The sequence below is a fragment of the Arvicola amphibius genome, chromosome 5 (genome assembly GCF_903992535.2).
Source record: "Arvicola amphibius chromosome 5, mArvAmp1.2, whole genome shotgun sequence".
NCBI lineage: Eukaryota > Metazoa > Chordata > Mammalia > Rodentia > Cricetidae > Arvicola > Arvicola amphibius.
In genome coordinates, this window is record NC_052051.1 from 2302919 (window position 1) to 2322079 (window position 19161).

At 49.5% G+C, this 19161-nt stretch overlaps 1 protein-coding gene across 2 annotated transcripts in view; it reads right to left on the bottom strand.

Annotated features, from left to right (window-relative positions):
• Cdh4 (cadherin 4) overlaps positions 1 to 19161 on the bottom strand; it is a 471008-nt gene that overhangs the window by 271873 nt on the left and 179974 nt on the right. The window contains exon 2 of one of the 2 annotated variants that reach the window (XM_038330670.1): positions 8836 to 8938. The exons of the other annotated variant lie outside the window; for it this stretch is intronic. Coding sequence (XP_038186598.1) covers positions 8836 to 8938 — 103 coding nt within the window. The remainder of the gene's footprint in view (positions 1 to 8835; positions 8939 to 19161) is intronic. 2 annotated transcript variants of the gene reach the window in all.

Genomic DNA, 19161 nt, shown 5'->3' on the forward strand with positions numbered 1-19161 from the left:
TCTGTCAAGTATGTAGTTGCAGTAATGAGAAGAGTAACTGCTACACACAGACGGCTCTGAGGCAGCACCATGCCCTCTACAGATGCTGCACACGCCTGGAGGTGGGGAGCTCTGACCTGGGAAGGAAGTCAGCACCACATATTCTACCCTTGACCCTCTAGCCTGGCTACCCTCATGCCCTGCCCATCTTAGGGGCCCGTGTCCTGAACCTTCTCTCAGACAATCACCTGCAAGCCCTGGAGGGGGCAGGAGATAAGACTCAGAGCTAGAATTCCAGCCTCAGGAGAGCCAGGCCAGTCTGGGCAGAATGCTGGCCATGGCTGTATGGTTGACCCTTGGGAGATGATAGCACCACAAGGGTGACAAGATCAGGTGGGTGACGGTAAGATAGCAGTGGGTGACATCATCAGGTGGGGGTGGTAAGACAGCAGTGGGTGACATCATTAGGTGGGTTATTGTAAGATAGCAGTGGGTGACGTCATCAGGTGCATGGTGGTAAGATAGCAGTGGGTGAAGTCATCAGGTGGGTTATGGTAAGATAGCAGTGGGTGACGTCATCAGGTGGGTTATGGTAAGATAGCAGTGGGTGACATCATTAGGTGGGTTATTGTAAGATAGCAGTGGGTGACGTCATCAGGTGCGTGGTGGTAAGACAGCAGTGGGAGACAGACAGTGGTTGGTAAACAATGGGCACTAGGCAGCTGGCAGTAGGAACTGGTCAATGGGCATAGGATAGGATGGTAGCTAACGGGGTGGACAGAGGGTGATGGACAGTGGGTAGTGGACAGTGGGCAAGAAGCCCTGAAATTCCTGTGTTAGCTGCCAGTGTAGCTTATGTCGAAGCCTTTCTAAATGGCAGGTTAGTCCTAAAAATCGGAAAAGGAAAACAGTGTTCTGACCCACAATGAGACCCACAGACTCTATTGATGGGAACTTCAGTTTACCAAAACAAAACTACCTCCATCCTTCCGCATCCCGGTCTCCAGACATGCGGAGAAGTCTCCTTGCAGAAATTGACATTCCATATATCCACTGCTGTGAGCTTCAGGCTGCTGTGTGGGATGCCAGCTCTTGTCACCTGCCGCAGGATCACCCCCACAGGTCACAGGTTAGTGCTAAGTAGCTACAGCTGAGCTGCGCCTCTGAATCGCCTGCTCTCATCTGCTTAGATAATGGTCGGAAGCTGCCACTAAAACATTTCTAAGTGATTGCTTGTGGATCGCCCCCCCCCCCCAAACCCCGTTCATCTCTCTGGTGACCCACTTTTGGTCTTTTGTGCAGTGGCAGTTGGAGAATTGGGTCGTGATGTGCACAGGGCTTTGGCAAAAAATGTTTTAATAGATTCACCATTTAGCATCCCATCCTTCCTGGCCTCAGACAAAATGGAGCTTATTACAGGTTGGAAACGGGGAGCTTAGAGAAGGGCAAAGTCAATACAGATGGCCACGTCTCAGTGTCCCCAGATGTCCTCTCTGTAAGTACTCTTGGGGTCTCATCTCCAGGCTCACGGGTGTATGCAACCACGTGCACACATATGCGTACCCCAAATACTGCTGCATGATTTGGGCAGCCTGTTATATCATCAAGCATACAGGGGTTGGAGTCCCTCAGCAGGCAGCTGGTGACCCTCCTTCTGGTGGCAGGAAAGGGGTCTGATCCTTAGGACAGTGGGCTCTGGTCACCGCTCAGAGCCCACTACCCTGCCTGTGTCCCTGGATGCACAGTGGCTCACCCAGAACTTCTGTAAAGGAGAGAATAAGATGAAGGTAGAAGACGGGAGGTGTGGCTCCCCCACTACAAGTCAGTTTAGAGTCACAGATCACCGTCTGCGGAGAGCAGGAAGGACCCTCGTGTGGCTCACTGTGAACCTGCAACCAGAGAGACGGAGTTGCCTAGGGTCTCAGAGAACAAGCTTTACTACTTCTGGGTCTGTACTTAAAGGACTCTGAATGCTCGCACAGAGACAACCACACACTCAGGTTATTCTTGCACTAGTCAGGACATCCTGGAAATGAAAACCACTTAGATGTCCATCAACAGATGAACGAGGAAGAAAAAAGAGTGGTACGTATGGAGTAGGATTCAGCCATAAGGAGGGATGAAATCAAGACAATTGCAGAAAATGGTTGGATCTGAAAGTCATTGTTAAGTGAAGAATTTCAGACTAAGAAAGATGAATACAGAGGACTTTCTCTCATATGAGGAGCCTATATATATATATATATGCACATATATATGCACATATATAAAAATTATACTATGAGGAGCCTATACATATATATATATATATATATATATATATATATATATATAAATTATACTATACTATACTACGTATTCTTGGAGACGATGTTCCCTCAGATGCCAATGGCTGGGATACAGATGTCTGGCTGGGTGACCAGGCATGGTTTATTGTCACCAAGAGGTTGTCTATGCCCCTCAATGACAGAAGAGATGGCATGTGCTCCCGTGGAGCCCATGCGGCTTCTGTCGGCACACAGATGCAGCTGTGTGGACTGCTGAGGTAATGCACGACAGCTCTCCCCAGTCGTCGAATGCAGAGCTCTTAAATGATTGTGTTCAGACTTTTAAAGATGGGGTTCTATTTTAGAAGCATTTCAGATCTGCAGAGAAGCTATGGAGATGGCAGAGATGCTACGGAAGGACAGTGGATTGTAAGGACTGAGAAGCCTTCACACCCTGCCAAGTCGTCTGCTGCCCACACGTCCCTTAGTTCCATGGTCCATGGTGGTCACAACAAACAACCAGATATCACTGTGCTGTGGTTCTCAGCAGTCCACACATGGCACTGTGTGCTTAGTCTTCCCCTGAGGTTCCTTATCTGCCTGGGATCACATCTGGAGCCCCCATACATCCCTGGGCGCCTCTCTTCTGTGAAGGTTTCTCAGATTCTCCTTGTTGTTGGTGACCTTTGGGATTTTCTGAAAGCGTGAGTTTTGTGGAACACAGCACTGAGTTTTAAGTGTGCCACCATTTGGTTTGGAACAAAAAAGCTGGTCTCTGAGTCAGGAGAGGCTGCCTGTGCAGTTGGCATTCCCTAAACCTCCTCAGGCTGCAGGAAGCCAGCACCAGGGCAGACCCAGACTGCCCAGGTCCTCTTCTCCATGCCGTCCGAATCTCATTTGGATCCGGAAAGAACTGAAAATATCTGTATCCAATAACAAGATAGATACTGAGGAAGTGAAGTGAACCCCGAGCTCTCCAAGACACCATCATGATCAGGCTGGCTCTGCCTGCCTCTTAATTACTGGTGCTACCTACAGCTATCCAGGCTTTGGAAACATTACAGTTGGATAAAATGTATCTATCTGTAAGCGTCTCTCTGTGTATTTATTTTTAGTTGTTGCACTTAATTCAAGAAATACACCCCCTCCAAACAGGCACAATATGTTGCACAATATGTAACTTAGGAAAGAGTACCCTGAATTCTCACTGTGGCCCTATTTCTCTAGTACTGCATGGAGTCCCAGCGAAAGCACCTGGGAGCCCTTGTGTGGGGCCTCCTGCCTGGGCAGCTGGGCCTCGCTTGCTTGAGATTTCTAAAGTCCCTGAAAGCCATGCATCAAATTCTGCTCAAGCTGAGATCTGTCCCTCTGTTTACCCACTGGAAGGATGCTTGGACAGGAGGTGTGGTGGGCTCTTGGTCCAGGATCGCAGCTTCAACCTTGCCCAACCCTACCAGAGGCAGTTGGGATTGACAACGAGCCCTTCCACGGGGACCCAGGGCACCTTCCTGAGTCACTGAGGTCACAGCACCCAGCTGGACCTTACACCAGCTGCTGACCCACTGTGTGTCACTTTCCCCACCCCTGCACGATGACGTCTACATCACTGAGAGCAAAGCTGTTAGGGCCTAGCGTGTGCCATGCACGTAGACACTGACTGAGTTAGTCAAGTGAAGGCTTCACCTCTTTGTAAGGGTGGAAGAAAAATAACAATAAAGATTCCGCATCGCAAGATCAAAGGTTTCTTCTCTCAGATTCCTTTACTGGACAAACCCTGAAAGCCAGCTGTAACTGGAACCAGATCACCAGTAGGGAGATGGAGAACCACGTGAGACTGTTCTGTTGAAATATTCATCTTGCATTCACAATGTCCCACATTTGAGGCTAAACTATTACTGTAATTGGATTTTAATAAGGCCAGAGGATTGTCCAGAGCTCTATGCTGGCTGCCTGCACCAACATGAGGACGAGAGGCCTGGACTGTACCACCCTCTCCCATGTGTAAGTTTCCTAACTCAGACCTCTTGCAAAGGCTCACTTCTGTGGCCATGCATCGTCTCTTTGCTCCCCACACCACCGTGTTCCAGTCATGAACGGGGACCATAAAGTCGCTTGCTATTTGCTGCTATTCATGTTCGTAATTCATACGGGGCACAGACGATTCTAAAGTCTGTACGGTGGGAGATCGCTTTATGGTACTTTAATTGCAGCTTGTGATTTGAACTCCACGTTTTGAGGCTGTCTCTGGACTTCTAATCAGCCAGGCAGACTTCTGTGCTCTGAAAATCCTCCTCGACCTCTCCAAAGAATTTCCCATGCTTAACGAGGAAGAGAGAGCAAAGGATGGAAATGCCATGTGGTTCTTGGCGTGCTGTTGTGCGGTGGCTAGACCCATCTTCCCAAAGCCAGGCATGCCATTGTGCGGTGGCTAGACCCATTTCCCCAAAGCCAGGCATGAGGACTGGGTTTCCCTAAACACAGACCTTGAGTTGGGAGTCTCTAGTTCTTTCTTCCCGTGTCTTTTTCTCATCTTATGTCTGCCCAGCACCAAGAGTAGAACAGAAGTAGCCCACCTGTGGCCTGGCACAGGGAATATATTCTTTGGTCCACATGGATGACACCAAGGTTATTTGTACCACAAAACGCCCAGGCCCATACCCTGTGCTCTGTGTGTTTAGGAGCACGGGAAGCGAGGACTTGGGGGATTGCCTCTGAGTTACATGCTCCCTTGACTGTACCCCAGGGCTTCCACTGGCCTGCCCTGCCCTCATCCCAGAAGCTAGCCAGCCGGGGCTGCCTCCGTTTTTTTCATCTATGACTCATTCCCAACCCCATATTATACTTTTTGAGACAGGATCTTATGTAGCCTCAAAATCCATTTGTAGCTGTGGATGATCTTTAACTTCTGATCCTCCTGCCTTCACCTCCTAAATGCTGAGATTATAGACAAGCACCGTGGTGTCCGGCAGTGCCGCAATGAAACCCAGAGTTCCTGGAGGCTGGACAAGCATTCTACCCTCTGAGTTCTGGCCCCACCAACCGTCATGGCTTCCCACAGCGCCCTCTCTCCTCTCCTCTGAACATAGCTGTCTGTGGCCCCAGCGTTACGGGACACGCTTGTATCATCCTTGTATCACAGACCTGCCTTCCAGCATATGAACGAAAAGCAGCCACAAATTGAAAAGTAGTTTCCGCAAGAAAAACAGCCCCAAGCCTACATCCTAAGCAAAACGTTAGACAGTAAGACAGTGTGCGAGGGAAGACCACTGCCCCCAACCCGGGCCTCTCTGGGCTTCCCTGTCCCCCGTCTAGGCCTCGCTGGGGCTTCCTTGTCCCCTACATGGGCCTCACCAAGGCTTCCTTGATATTTTGTCTTCTGCCACATTAAGTCAGATGCTTTTGAGCCAAGCCCTTGGGGAGGAGCGGGCAGTGTGAACACGGAGAATGCTGAGAGCAGTTTTGTGACTGCCTCTGTTGGATCAAGGGGATGTCACCATCAGAGACTCTGGGGAGGACCCGGAGTAATTAATGGTATCACTGCTTCCAATTAGGACATTAGTTAGATTTATACATGACAAGCAGACACAGCTGCCACATTGGCCCCATGCCCAGCCCACTGCTGACACCAGGGATCTAAGGGGAAGTCAGAGTTCAGGGGGATCTGAGGAGGGGTCAGAGTTTGGGGTTCTTTAGATACCCATGCTTGTTTGTACTCAGCAGGAGTGGCCACTTTTGTACCATGCGGGCTCTGACCAGCTTTATTCTGGTTTGGGTAAAACTCAGCAAAGGGCTGCAGCACTGGCTGCAGGGTTAGGATGGGATTTGGGGTGCTGCCGAGCTCTCTGGGCCTCCACTGACCTGTGTGAAACAGTGAGATTCACATGAAGCTCACAGGGTGCGGATGGTGTGAGGCGATGAGGAGAGGTCTCTGCCACCAACCGCGACCATAAGTCAAGGTCTGCCTCTATTTGCAGATCTCACTCGGTGCTGCCAGCATCACCTGGGGCTTCCCAGTCTCTACCCACACTGTCGATGTCTCAATGAGGCTGTTTTAGGGGGCTGCCCTGCTTCCGAAGGGCATCACCAGCAAGCCACCTTAGAATGGTGACCATCAGACCGCTTCCAGATCCTTCCCAGTGCCCCCCAGCTGATTAACTACTAGTTCCAGATTAAAGCAAGAAGACCCAAATGTCACCACGAATACCCCACCAGTGCTAATCAACGACAGATGGAGTCTATGGACTTCCTTGGCATCAGCTCAGGTGTCAAAGCATCTCTGGGGATGCTGGGGAATAATGTAACATGAAGCATGGGGACTTCATGTTTAGAAGTGTCTCAGAGAGAGGAATCTGTAATATCAAGCCAGCCTGAGGCAACAGAGTCACAGATGTTTTGGAGAGAACCTCAGGTATTAGCGCTGTGAGCACCCCATCCCAGTGATATCCCAGGATAGACTCTACTCAATGATCTTGGCCATGAACCCTGAGACCCTGGGATGCATGCCCTCCTGGCCACCCTTATAACAAAACACCAGATCCCAGGATAGAGGTCCCATGATTGGATGCAAGGGCACAGGACAGGCTGTCGGGTAGCAGTGGAACACGGAGCTTTCACCCTCAGAACTCAAGCAGACAGCAAGTGAATCTAGGCTACATCCCTGGATGCTGTTGGCCAGCCTGCTCACGTTGAATGTCTCTCTAGCTAAGGTGAGCCACAAGCAGTACAAACAGCCAAACACCTGCTGATCATGAGTTCAGTGCCCGCACATGACTGAAATAAAAGACAGCTTTGATTACATGTCCAGATTACCTGTCAAGATGGAAAGCAAATGGCCAGGGAGTGTGATGTGGCTCCTCATACGTTAGACTCACTGGAGGCTACACTCCAAGCTTGAACCCAAGATCAGGAACGGCACATGACACCCGACGCATGACCATGTTCTTTCCTAAGAGTCAGGCAAACCTGAGGTAAGGAAGGACCCTTCCCAGCACCTAGAATGTATTTCTCCCAGCTTTTGGAAAGCTAAGCATTACCCTCTGGTTGCTTTACCAGAAGATACCTAGGGGGTTTAGTGCATTGGCTTTTGCGGTCTCCCTTTGTCTGAGCCAGTGGGAACGTCTCCCACATTTGGGGCAAGGTCTGTACACTGGAGAGTCTGCACACACTAGTGGGTGCCTGCCTGCCGCACCTCCCTCCCCCTGACCCCGAGTGGACACCTCACTCTGCCCCCACTGAGTGACCTCCTTTCACCACAGGACCCCACCCCATCACACACAACTGCACCCTCCTTCCTAATGCCAGCTGTCACCCCAGGACCCTGCAGGCCATTTCAGGCCATGTAACATGATACCAGGCCTCACATTCTAGTCTTGTTAGTGTTTCTGTCTTAGAGTGCTCTAGGGTCTCCCCAGACTCCCCAACTACTGAAGGAACCATTAGGGCCAAGACATCTTTTAGGGAACTTGATGGTCCCAGTAAGCCAAGTTATAATACCATGACTGTGTTATGAAATAAATGGACCAACTAAAAAAAAAACACAGGACCCTCCCCTGTGTTTTCTCCAGAAATGTCGAGAATGTGGTTCATTAAGGTAGTGTCTTTAGTTTAGAAGACACAATCTGGAATATTCCTATGGAGCAAGTTATTTCTAGTATGACTAAATTCTCTCAGGAACAACAACAGCCCCCAAACGAGGAGAGAAAGCAATGATGCTGTATTTTGGGATGTCTGCAGTTATTTTAACTGCACCTACCTGTGACCATTGGGAAGCTTGCACCATGCAGTGGTCACCGATAGTGCTTGGGAAGGCCCTCTGGCACTCAGGTTGTGGGACATACATCTCTAGAGCAAGGCTCTCATTGACCCTTCTGGCTGCACATGCCTTTCATGGCATAGGGCGGGTCCAGCTGAGCTAGCATCATGGCTGTGGGAGCACCAGAAGGCTTGGCTTTTTCTTTCAGATAACATCATAATATTACTCATAATCCATGACACACAAGGGCTATAGCTATGGTTTTCACATATGACCAGCTACAAAGGGGACACTTCTCACCCACACAAGTGGCATCTCACAGACTTCTTTCCAGTAGACAGCGCGACCCCCTAAGTGTTTGTAACAATTCCTTTAACTGTGAACACCACTCAACCCACTGTGGTGTGCCAAAAGACCCATAACAGCCCGAGGGGCAGTGCCTGGACACCAGCATGTGGAAGTAGAGACAGACACCGGAGAATGCGTGGGTGCCAACACAGTGTGTGCATCATCCTCAAGGTCAGAACCCAACCCATTCCTGGGGCTGCTGAGATATTGAAAAGCTCCTCCCAGGGAGATCAGGTTTTGAAGTTCACATTGAAATTCTGTGTTCTGCCTCATTTGGGCCATCATGACCCCATCAGAGTCCTCTAATCATGTGATACGAGAGTTTCCATGAAAATCACAGCAATTTTTTTGTGGTTTACTTTTTTACTATTTCATCTTTACCTCTTCATTCATTTGTACTTGTTAAACCAAAATATACCAAGAGATGCCATCATAGACCCATATCCCTCACACACAGACCAAGGATGTGCTACAGGGGTTGTCTCTTACTGTACATGGGGTCTTCACTCAGACATCTCTGAAGCCAGGAGACAGATGGTGTGACAGCCAGTATAGACACATGTATGCCCAACTTTAGCAGCGAGTCACTTACCTAGAAATAAGAGGAAAGCTTTGTGAGTCGAGTGTAGGGTTTTTCCCATTGGATTCCTGTCCCAGTTAGCTCCTGTTGCTGTCATAAACTTCAGGACCAAAAACAACTTGGGGAGGAGAGAGTTTATTTGGCTTCCAGATTACAATTGGTCATCAAGAAAAGTCGAAGAGAGAGCTTGAAGCAGAGACTAAGGAGATATGCTGCTGACTGGCTCGCTGCCCCTGACTTGTGTTCAGCCTTCCTCCACATCCTCCCCTCCTAGCCTCTCTTCCCCATTCCCCCCCTTCCCACTCCCAATCCTGTCCTCTTCCGTTTCCATCCAGGAAAGGGCAGGCCTCCCATGAGTATCAATAAAACATGGCATATCAAGTTGCAGTAAGAATAAACACCTCTGCATGTATTAAGGCTGGGCAAAGCGACCCAGAATGAGTAGTAGGATCCTAAAAGCCAGTAAAAGGGTTGGAGACTCCCACTCTTAGGAGTCCTATAAGAGGACCAAGCTACACAACTGTAGCATATATGTAGTCTCATACAGGTCTGCGCTTGTCAGTTCTGTCTCTATGAGCCCTGTGAACCCAGGTTAGTTGACTGTGTGAGCCTTCTCGTGGTGTCATTGACCCCTCTGACTCCTACACTCCTTTCTCTTCCTCTGAAGGATTCCTGAACTCTGCCTAATGTTTGGCTGTGGGTCTCTTTATCTGTCTCCATCAGTTGCTGGATGATGCCTCTCTGATAACAATTGGGCCAGACGCCAATCTGGTCACAGGAGTAGGCCAGTTCAGGCTACTTATCCACTATTGCTAGAGGTCTAAGCTGGGGTTCTTCAGCCAGAATTCTTATACAAACCAGGGCCATCAGTGCAGGAGAATTGTCTGTATTCTGTCAATTATGTTTTAAATAAACACTGATTGGCCAGGCAGGAAGTGAAGGCAGGAAAACCAGACAGGAAGTAGAAATGATGCAATGAGAACAAGAGAATTTTGGGAAAGAGGAAGTTGATTCCTGCCACTCCAGCCCAGATCACCGAAGCAGCAGGATGTGATCTGCCCCACTGAAAAAGGTACTGAGCCATATGGCTAACATAGATCAAAATAATGGGTTAATATAAGCTACAAGAGCTAATAAGTAGCCTAACCTAATGGGCCAATCAGCTTTATAACTTATAGAGATCTCTGTGTGATTTTCTTTGGGACTTGCCGGCTGTGGGGAACCTGGCAGGACAGAAACCCCAACAAGCAGGCCCTGTTCATGTTACACACCAGCTCTGGTGTGCCTCCAACAAGTGGGCTTGACCCCTGACTTGTCATCAAAAAGATGCCCCACAGAGTGTTCCACTGGCCCGACTGATTAGGGAAATCATTCAGTTGAGGTTCTCTCCTTCCAGGTGATTCAGAGTTTTTGTCGGTTGACATATGAAACTACGCTGACCCTACCGAGTGAGGACTGACCCTTGCTGTAATGATTAGTATCCTGACACTTCTCTGTTTTGTTTTTTGAGTCAGGGTCTCACTATGTAACCTTAGCTGACCTGGAATTCACTATGAAGTCCAGACTGGCCTCAAACTCATAGAGGCCCACCTGTCTCTTCCTCTCAAGGGTTGGGATTAAAGGCGTGCACCACCATGCTTAGACTGACACCATCTTTAATTCCCACACTGTGTCCATACTTGGGGCCATGCGAAGACAAGTGCTTCAAAGTGTTGGGCTTCAGAAAGAGTGAAAGAGTCAAAACAAAGGCATCATCATTCGATTACTTCAGTCAGGCCTCCCCAGACCCATCATTCACCTCCTATTCAATGGCAAACAGCAGCTAGGAGAATGCCAAAGACTTCAGCATCTCATAAGTAGCTCCAGCTCCATTCATCTTGCTTCCCCCAGGGCCTTTCTCTCCATCACTTTTCCGCTGCTCTTCTGCAAGGACCAGCATAATAATATCCAGTCTAAAGGGTCTCCTCCCGTAGCCTGAAGGGTCCAGCTACACTAGGAATATAAGGCTGAGACCGTGCGTGGGGATGAAGAACCCAGCTGTGGGGTATGATGCTACCTTCAGTCCAGCTGCGCTGCAGCATGGAACAGAAGTCAACAGAGCCTGGCGAGGGCTGGCTCTGGAAGACCTGACTCTGGAAGAACCTTGGAAAGAGTTAACTGCCTATAAAGAAGAACTCCTCCCACATCATTAGTGTTGTTCCTGGTGGATGCAATGGAGACACCATACTCAGGAGACATGATGCAGTCATGTCAAAAACAGCTAAGTGTCCAGAATGGTAAAGAATGTTCTCTCCTTTCCCATGCCGGTAAGTTCTTGTGGCCGCCAGAGTATGCACGTTCCTGGGCCTGATATTCCCCACTGCAGTTTCCCACCCAAGGCTCACTCTGGATTCTGTGTCTTGAGGCTAAGGCAGACACACCTTTGAACTAGATCATGGGGGGCATTTGGGAATGTCTGAAGATGCAGCTTAGAGAAAGTCTAGGGTCCTATTTTTTCAAGACAGGGTTTCTCTATAGTTTTGGAGCCTGTCTTGGAACTAAATCTTATAGACCAGGCTGGCCTCAAACTCACAGAGATCCACCTGACTCTGCCTCCTGAGTGCTGGGATTAAAGGCGTGCACCACCACTGCCCAGCCCCTATTCACTTTTAATGGATGACTTTTGTGGAAACCCTGAATAACAAGCTCCCGTCAGAAATAAGGACAATAATGACGGGACGATAGGGTTTCAGGTGGAATGAAGACGACCAGGAATCAGAGTGCAGGCCATCCCAGTTACATTCTGGCAAACACCATATCAGCATTTTGTCTGAATGAGTTTAGACAGTTTAAGTGAGACTGTGTTTTAAAACAAAAGATTAATTAGGCCGATAAAATTTCAAGACAGTGAGCATTGAGAGTGTGGCACGGTTCCTGCTAGCTGCTTTTAACTAAGCTTATAGTGAGATTGGATAGAAAAAAAAAAAACAGAGTTAGCCGGGCGGTGGTGGCGCACGCCTTTAATCCCAGCACTCGGGAGGCAGAGGCAGGCGGATCTCTGAGTTCGAGACCAGCCTGGTCTACAAGAGCTAGTTCCAGGACAGGCTCCAAAGCTACAGAGAAACCCTGTCTCGAAAAACAAAACAAACCAAACAAACAAACAAACAACAAAAAAAAAAAAAACAGAGTTAAAAAACTTGGAGGGAAAAAAGACAAGGTTCAGATTATCCAGAAAAGAAGTGATTTAATATTAAACAAAGAGGGAATGATTGCTAGTGGGAGTAACAGAGTTAAAAAGAAATCAAGGGCTTTGCACCTGAAAGGCAGGAAAAACACTTGAGACACTGCCAAAACTGGCCCAGCCCCATCCCTTACAACCCCAAAGCTTCTCTGGGTCACCTTATACAGATCACAGGGGCACCCTGGGCTCAGCCACTGATGACAGTTTGCCAGTCTGGGGATATCAGAGTTATGGGGTCATGGAGGTGTCTACCCAGATTTGAGAGAAGGGTTTGGGGGATCAGGAAATGTGAGGCAGCATGAGACTTTCTGGAGACTCTGAAGGGGCCATCTGTGAAGCTGTGAAGGTGAGATTTTAAGATTCTGTCAGGAGTAAAGCCACAAGTCTAGAGTTTAGCAGAGAGGGAGGCGTATGAGCTGCAGATAGCAAGGGTGTAGGGCTAGGGCTACTCAAGCCTATTGGAGCTTGCATCATGATCCCATGTGTCCCGGTTGCTGGATATGGGGCTACAAGGTAGCATTTGCTCTGTGGGCTTAGGTATTGTTCTGGTTGGAACCCTACCTATTCCCCCATTCCCAACCATTCTACGTTAGATGCTTGTGTTATGAAGTTCCACGACTAACAGCTTCCTTTGGGTCTCAAAAGATACTTTCAACTTGGAGTTTGGACACCAGTGGAACCCTTAAGTCTTCAGTGATTTCAGGAAGATGAACTTAAGTGTATTTTGTTTATGAGATGAACCCTGTTTGGGCCGGGGTGGAATGTTATAATCCGAATGTGAAATGGCCCCCATGGGTTTATATGTTTAGCTAGGTGGCCAGGTGATGGTGCTATTTGCGGAAGTGCAGGAAATTTGAAGGGGTGGGGCCTGCCCTGAGGAAGCAAGGCATTGGATCAGTAATTTGAAGATGGATTCTCTCTGCTACCATGGGGTGAACAGCCTGGGCCACACGATCCTGCCCCTGGGATGTGCTACCTCCTAGGGGCCCAGAAATGTGAGACAAGCAACTGTGCATTGGACAACAAAAGAAGCAAACAAAAGACATCTCGCTCTTACAGTTCTACCAGGTATTTGGTCACAAATCCCTGCACTGACCGGAGGAGATGCAGCTCTTTTCCTTTTCAGTCTGTGGTGGGCAGACTGTAGACCCTTCCTCATTTCCTAACTCAGTATACACAGAGAGAGGGAGTAAGGGGGAATGAGAGGGAGGGGGGAGAGAGAGAGAGTGAGAGAGAGAGAGAGAGAGAGAGAGAGAGAGAGAGAGAGAGAGAGAGAGAGAGAGAGAGAGAGCAGATGCCAGTGAGATGGGGCCTCAAGTTTACATTTCTCCCAGGTGCCATGAGGTAGAATTTTAATGAGTGAGTCCTGTGGGCTCTGCTCCCAATCACGTATTTTAGTTCAGTCTGCAATTCCAGATGCGAACGTGAGCAATGACTTTATAATCTGTAATTACCGTGTCCGAGTTCTCCTCGGTGTGCACCCCTTTCTTTATTACTACCATATACCCCATTAAAAATTTAATTTCCATTTCCTAACACTCCCCATCATATTTCCATTATTTGACAAACACAACAGTAATGCAAACAGATTACTGACTCACGCACCCATGCTGAAGCGGAGGGGTCCCCCAGAGAGCTCAGCTATCATCCCCTCTCCGAGGGCATCCTGCAGTTCCTGATCAGACAGAGAAGTGACTGTTCTCACTCTGATGGCTGTTGTCTTAGCAACAACAGCCATCAAACGTTAACAATAATGATTCTAATGGCTCAGTCAAGGACTTGGTGACATGGAAGCTGTGCCCAGCACCCTTCTGAGTGTGCTGGGGAGAGGCCTCACAGACCCTCTGCCCTCCTCAGGATGGAAAGCTCTTGCTTACGATCTGGCTCAAGCACTGAGGTTTGGGGAAGCTTAGCCAAGGTCACTTGAAGGAGTTCATTCTGGGCCTGGATGATGTCAGCATCAGCGTAGGCCCTATCTGGGTTTCCATCACTGCACCTAAAGCCTTGCTCACAGCTCCTGGGAGCGGTGACATGTTCACAGGACGGCTGTCTCAGAGCCCTGACTGCCCTGAACTGCAGTATTCCTGTGTGGACCCATGTGATGGGCTTGCCATGTGTCTGCAGAATAAGGTCCCTGGTTGGTCTTGGGGCCAAGGCTTAAAGCGTCTGGGCCCAGGGAGACAACTGGTCACCCGTGACCAATGCTTTGTGGCCCGGCATACCATGTACCCTCTGAAAAGCATGGAGGAAGACAACTTGTCTGAAGAGGAAGACGTTAGCCCCATTTCCAGTGTTCTCGTGAGCTGGGGAGGCTTCCCTCATGGCCCGAATGAAACCTAACATGGCCAGAATGCAGAAGCATTCGACTTTTGGGTAGGGAAATGGAGGCCAAGAGTGGGGAGAGGATCTGGCAAAAAGTGAGGCATGAGCTTTCCCAGACCTGTGCCCAACCACGTTCATGGAATCCTTGGTGTGAGTAGCTGTGAGCTCATGCATAGATGTGTCCATCGTGAATGACGGACTTCAGCTGTGAAGGCATGGCTGAGGTACAGTATTTAACATGGGTCCCAGATACCTTCTTCTGGTGTGGGAGGCCCTTCTGTCTGTGTGTTGCTTTTATTGGTTAATGAATAAAGAACTGCTTTGAGCCTATGGCAGGGAGGAACAGAACTAGGCAGGGAAAACTAAGCTGAATGCTGGGAGAAAAGGCAAAGTCAGAGAGATTCCATGGAGCTGCAGCTGGAGACAGACATGCTGAAACTTTGCTCATAGGCCGCAACCTCGTGGTGATACACAGATTAATAGAAATGGGTTAAATTAATATGTAAGAGTTAGCCAATAAGAAGCTAGAGCTAATGGGCCAAGCAGTGATTTAATTAATACAGTTTCTGTGTGGTTATTTCGGGGCTAAGCTAGCCAGGCGGCCGGGAACCAACAAGGGACCTCCTTCAACATGCTACCGTTCTGTGTGGTTGGTATGGGACAGCCCATGCTGCCTCTCCTGCCATGCTAAGTTGAGCAAGCTGAGGCACTTTCTGTCCTGCAAAGTGAGCTCTGTAAGACAAAATCACAGAAATGGCCACTCTACCCTCTCTACCTGCTCAGGACATGCGGTGCGATGCTTATTCACTCCTGGAGGGAGCTCTTTTGGAGAACCCAGGAACTTAACCCCAGGCCGCCGCCACCTCCCATACAGAAAAGGAGATGAGTGAGTGACAGACACTTAAATCCACACCACGGTAGCATCCACCTGTAATCCCAGCACATTATATGTCTTCATTAATGTGCAGTGTATTTCACCAGCCTCTAGCAAGAGCATATGAGCTATGGACTTGGTCCCCTTTCCTGCTCATAGCTCTGCTCCCAGGACAGCCACACACCTACTATGTGGCTATGGTTTGAACGGAGAGGCGAGTGAGTGGCTATCCCCTCCCCTTCCTTCGAAGGCAAACGACCTCTGCAGGTCGGAGGGGGCCACGTGGTTATTTGCTAGACATGTGTTCTCGTGTCTGGGCTTCCTTCCCATGTGGGCCCCACATTTTCAACTCCGTCCCTGTTGCTTCCGGCATTCACCGAGGATCTTTCGGGCTTTCTACCAACCTCAGTTTTCCTGGTGTGAACAGATCTCGGTTCCCAGCAGGTGGCCGATATCCATCAAACAAGAAATGATGGATGGATGTTAGCTTCAGGCTGTGTGTATGTCTGTGTGTGTGTGTGTGCACACATGCATGGGCACACGTGATGACATGCGTGAAGATGTACATGAGCTCAATCACAGGTGCTCTTCCATGAGTGTCATCTGTTGGCTATTAACACCAACTTCAGTGGCAAGGGATGGCTTTTCCTGCTGTAGACAGAGATGTCTCATCAGCCCTGCCCCTAGAGGCTTCTGGCTGCCAGCCCCCTAGACTATTCTGGCAAGTAGGCCTGACCCCCTTGAGGCAAATGAGGAGGCCTCGGCTGAGGAGCTCCACCAGTTAGCCCCCGCTCCCCGCCACCCTGGAGCTCCAATGGCCAGGCACTGTCCCCTAGACTTCTCTAGTGGCCCTAAATGCTGTTTCCAGCCCCTTGAGGTGGAAAAGTAACCAGGCCCCACCCTACAGGAAGTAGTCCCACTAATCTCTAAGCTTGCCCCAAGATCAGGCCACCTCCAACTCCAGGCCACCCTGGAAAGCTTCCTCCACCCCAAGAAACCCTATATAAGCCTTTTTCTGACCAGTTCTCTGATGCTTCTGTCCCAAGCAGAGGCAGCCACTCCCCTGGGTTTTTCCCCTCCCAATAAATCTCTTGCAAGAGGTTTTCTATGTGTTGTGACTTTGTGGTATTCCCTGGCTCCCAAGCATGCCTCCCAAATCTGGAGGTAATGCCTAAATTCCACTTCTGGGTCTCCCTGTAGCCCTCCTTCCCTCTCCACTTCCCCTCCTCAACTTTACTCATCATTCCTGTCCTCCCTCCCACCCCCAGTACTTCTACCTTCTCTTTCCTTTCTATCTGCCCTTTCTCCCCCCCCCCATACTCCTTGGCTCCCCAGCAGGCTGGCTTTGGGGGTGACACTAGGGTGACCTCCTCTTGCAGGGCTTTTGCAGTGAGCTCTCTCCTTAGGCCCAGCTCTACATTTTGATCAGCCCTGGTTCTCCCCCCCCACTCTCTCCCCAGCAGATACAGTCAGTCCACAGCCTAGCCCCTCCCATCAGTAAGCAGTTGCCCAGTAAGTCAGAAACAGAGCAAACAAAGCAGGTCTGAGGCCATTCTCACTAAGCCCCTTCCCTGGGCTGCGCTTGGCTAACCCAAATGGATGTCTTTGACTGGATGTCTGTTGGAGAAATTCTTAACTGCTATGTAATAAAATCTATTAGAGATTAATTCAAGTTCTCCCACATATAGATTTTTTTTGTAGATACAGAAGGTTTTAGAAGAATTATTCTCTCACGCATATTTTATTAAAAAGCCTGGTGCTAAACACCACTTTTCTTAAAACAAAATTACTACCTGCAAGGAAATAGCTGTTTTTGAAAGAAAGAAAAGGGGGGGGGGGCTCTTCGAGTGAGCCTTCTGTGTTGCCCTATGAGTTGTTTGTTAAGCGCTGAAGGGATAATGGGGAGACAGCACATTTGTAGCACAAATGACAAAACTTAAACTATAAAGATTCATTTATGGCTCCCTTTCACAGCAGCGTATGATTTTCTAAATCTATTCAGGGTTATAGATTTTAGAGATTCGCACACAGCATGTAAGAACAGAGGTGGGGGTTTTGTTCTCGAGTTCAGAAAGAAAGGGAGGATGAGGCGAAACTTGACACAGAACTTCAGAAAACTCAGAGGAAGAGTTAAAACAGCGAGCGTCACAGGAGCCAGAGCCCAGAGGGGCTGAGGAACAGGTCAGGTTCCCAGCCAGCTCAGCTCTCAGGGAACACCAGCAGTGAGCTTCTGGAATCTGGTTCTGCATCATGACCTGTGCTCAGTCATCTTCCTACCCCCATTTCCATCCAGGCAACTTAGCCAGCTCACTGTTAGCACAACACAAACCCAGGAGGCTTCATGTTCAGGCCTCTTTAGGAGGAGCAGGGGCACACACATGGAGGGACCTGATTCTCTCTTAGCCTCCTGAGGACACGCAGTCCTCCCCAGGAGTCTAGAATGGACACTCCCTCTCTTGAAAGGGGCACTCTCTAGCGTGGGAGGAAGTCTGGATCCTCACCCTAGTGTCCCCCCACCCAAACCAGCCTGCTGGGGAGCCAAGGAGCAAAGGGAAAAGAGGAAGAAAGGGGAGACGGAAAAGGAGGGAGAGGGCAGAGGGAAAGAGGGGGAGGGTGGCAGGGAGACTGGGAAGTGGAGCCCAGCGTATCACCTCCAGATTTAGGGGGCACACCCTTGCTCAGCTCTCTGCATGGGAGGGGACAGGAGAGGAGAGGCTCAGGGAAGGGGTTGTGAGAAACCAGGGTACTCGAGTGGAGAAGTGAGGACAGAGAGGCCTCGCCCTCTGGGGCTTCCTATGTCTGGGAAAGCCTGTCCCCTGCAGGGAGGCACACAGGACCACAACTGTTCCTCACCCTGATGAGAGGAACCAAATCCCTGGCAGAGGTGGCCCTGGAGGTGCTTCCCACACTAGCTTCTTGGTTTTCTCTTTCTTATTTGTTGTCAAAAAAGGGTATTTTCATGGACCGATGGAGGAGTTACCCACAAGGAGGGTGGGGCTTCTCTACTACAAGCCATATTTGGAGAGCCCCAAAGCTGCTCTTTCTATCAGGAAGGCAGAGTGCATACACAGGGAGCATGGGCCTCAGGGAAGGCAAAGGCAAGGTGGGCTGCAGAGCTGGGAGCAGGCTGCTCAGCTTCTCCCGGAAGAAGGAGAAATGAAATCTGTTTCCAGGGTCACTTCTGAGCTGAAATTTGACCCTCTGGATAAATTTTGAGGCTTCAGACTTAGATAGCAAGCTTGGTCACACGCCTGCTACTGAGCAGAAACTCTCCAGCAGGCTGCTCCATGGAATCCATCCAGCATGCCCTGAACTGCCACCATTTCTGCTCCTGACAGTGGCTCCTCCATCGCACCCACTCAAGGCTTATCTCCCTTCTGACTCCTCCCACCCTCCAAACTGACTCAAAGATTTGCTCCATTCACCCTCTGAGCAGTTGACTCCATCATCTCTTCGGCCCCACCCTCACTTTCCCAGAAGGCAACTCTGCCTCTTCCAGGGGTTTGTTCCCGGAAACCCGACAGTGGCACTTCTTTTATGTGCTCTGCTGTAGAAATGTCAACATAGGCACACGGCCTAAGTGTGGCCAGGTGGTCAGTGCTAAGCGCCATCTTGCCCACAAAGTGATATGAGGTAGACTGGGTAAAACCCAACCCAACCCAACCCAACCCAACCCAACCCAACCTAACCCAACCCAACCAAAAGTTTGCCCAGTATTCACTGAATCAATTATGGGATGGGGGTGGGTGGGTAGAACAACCCCACAGACCACGACTGATGGCTCCCCAGTACCTTAGAGTAGCTCCCCAACTCTTGAGC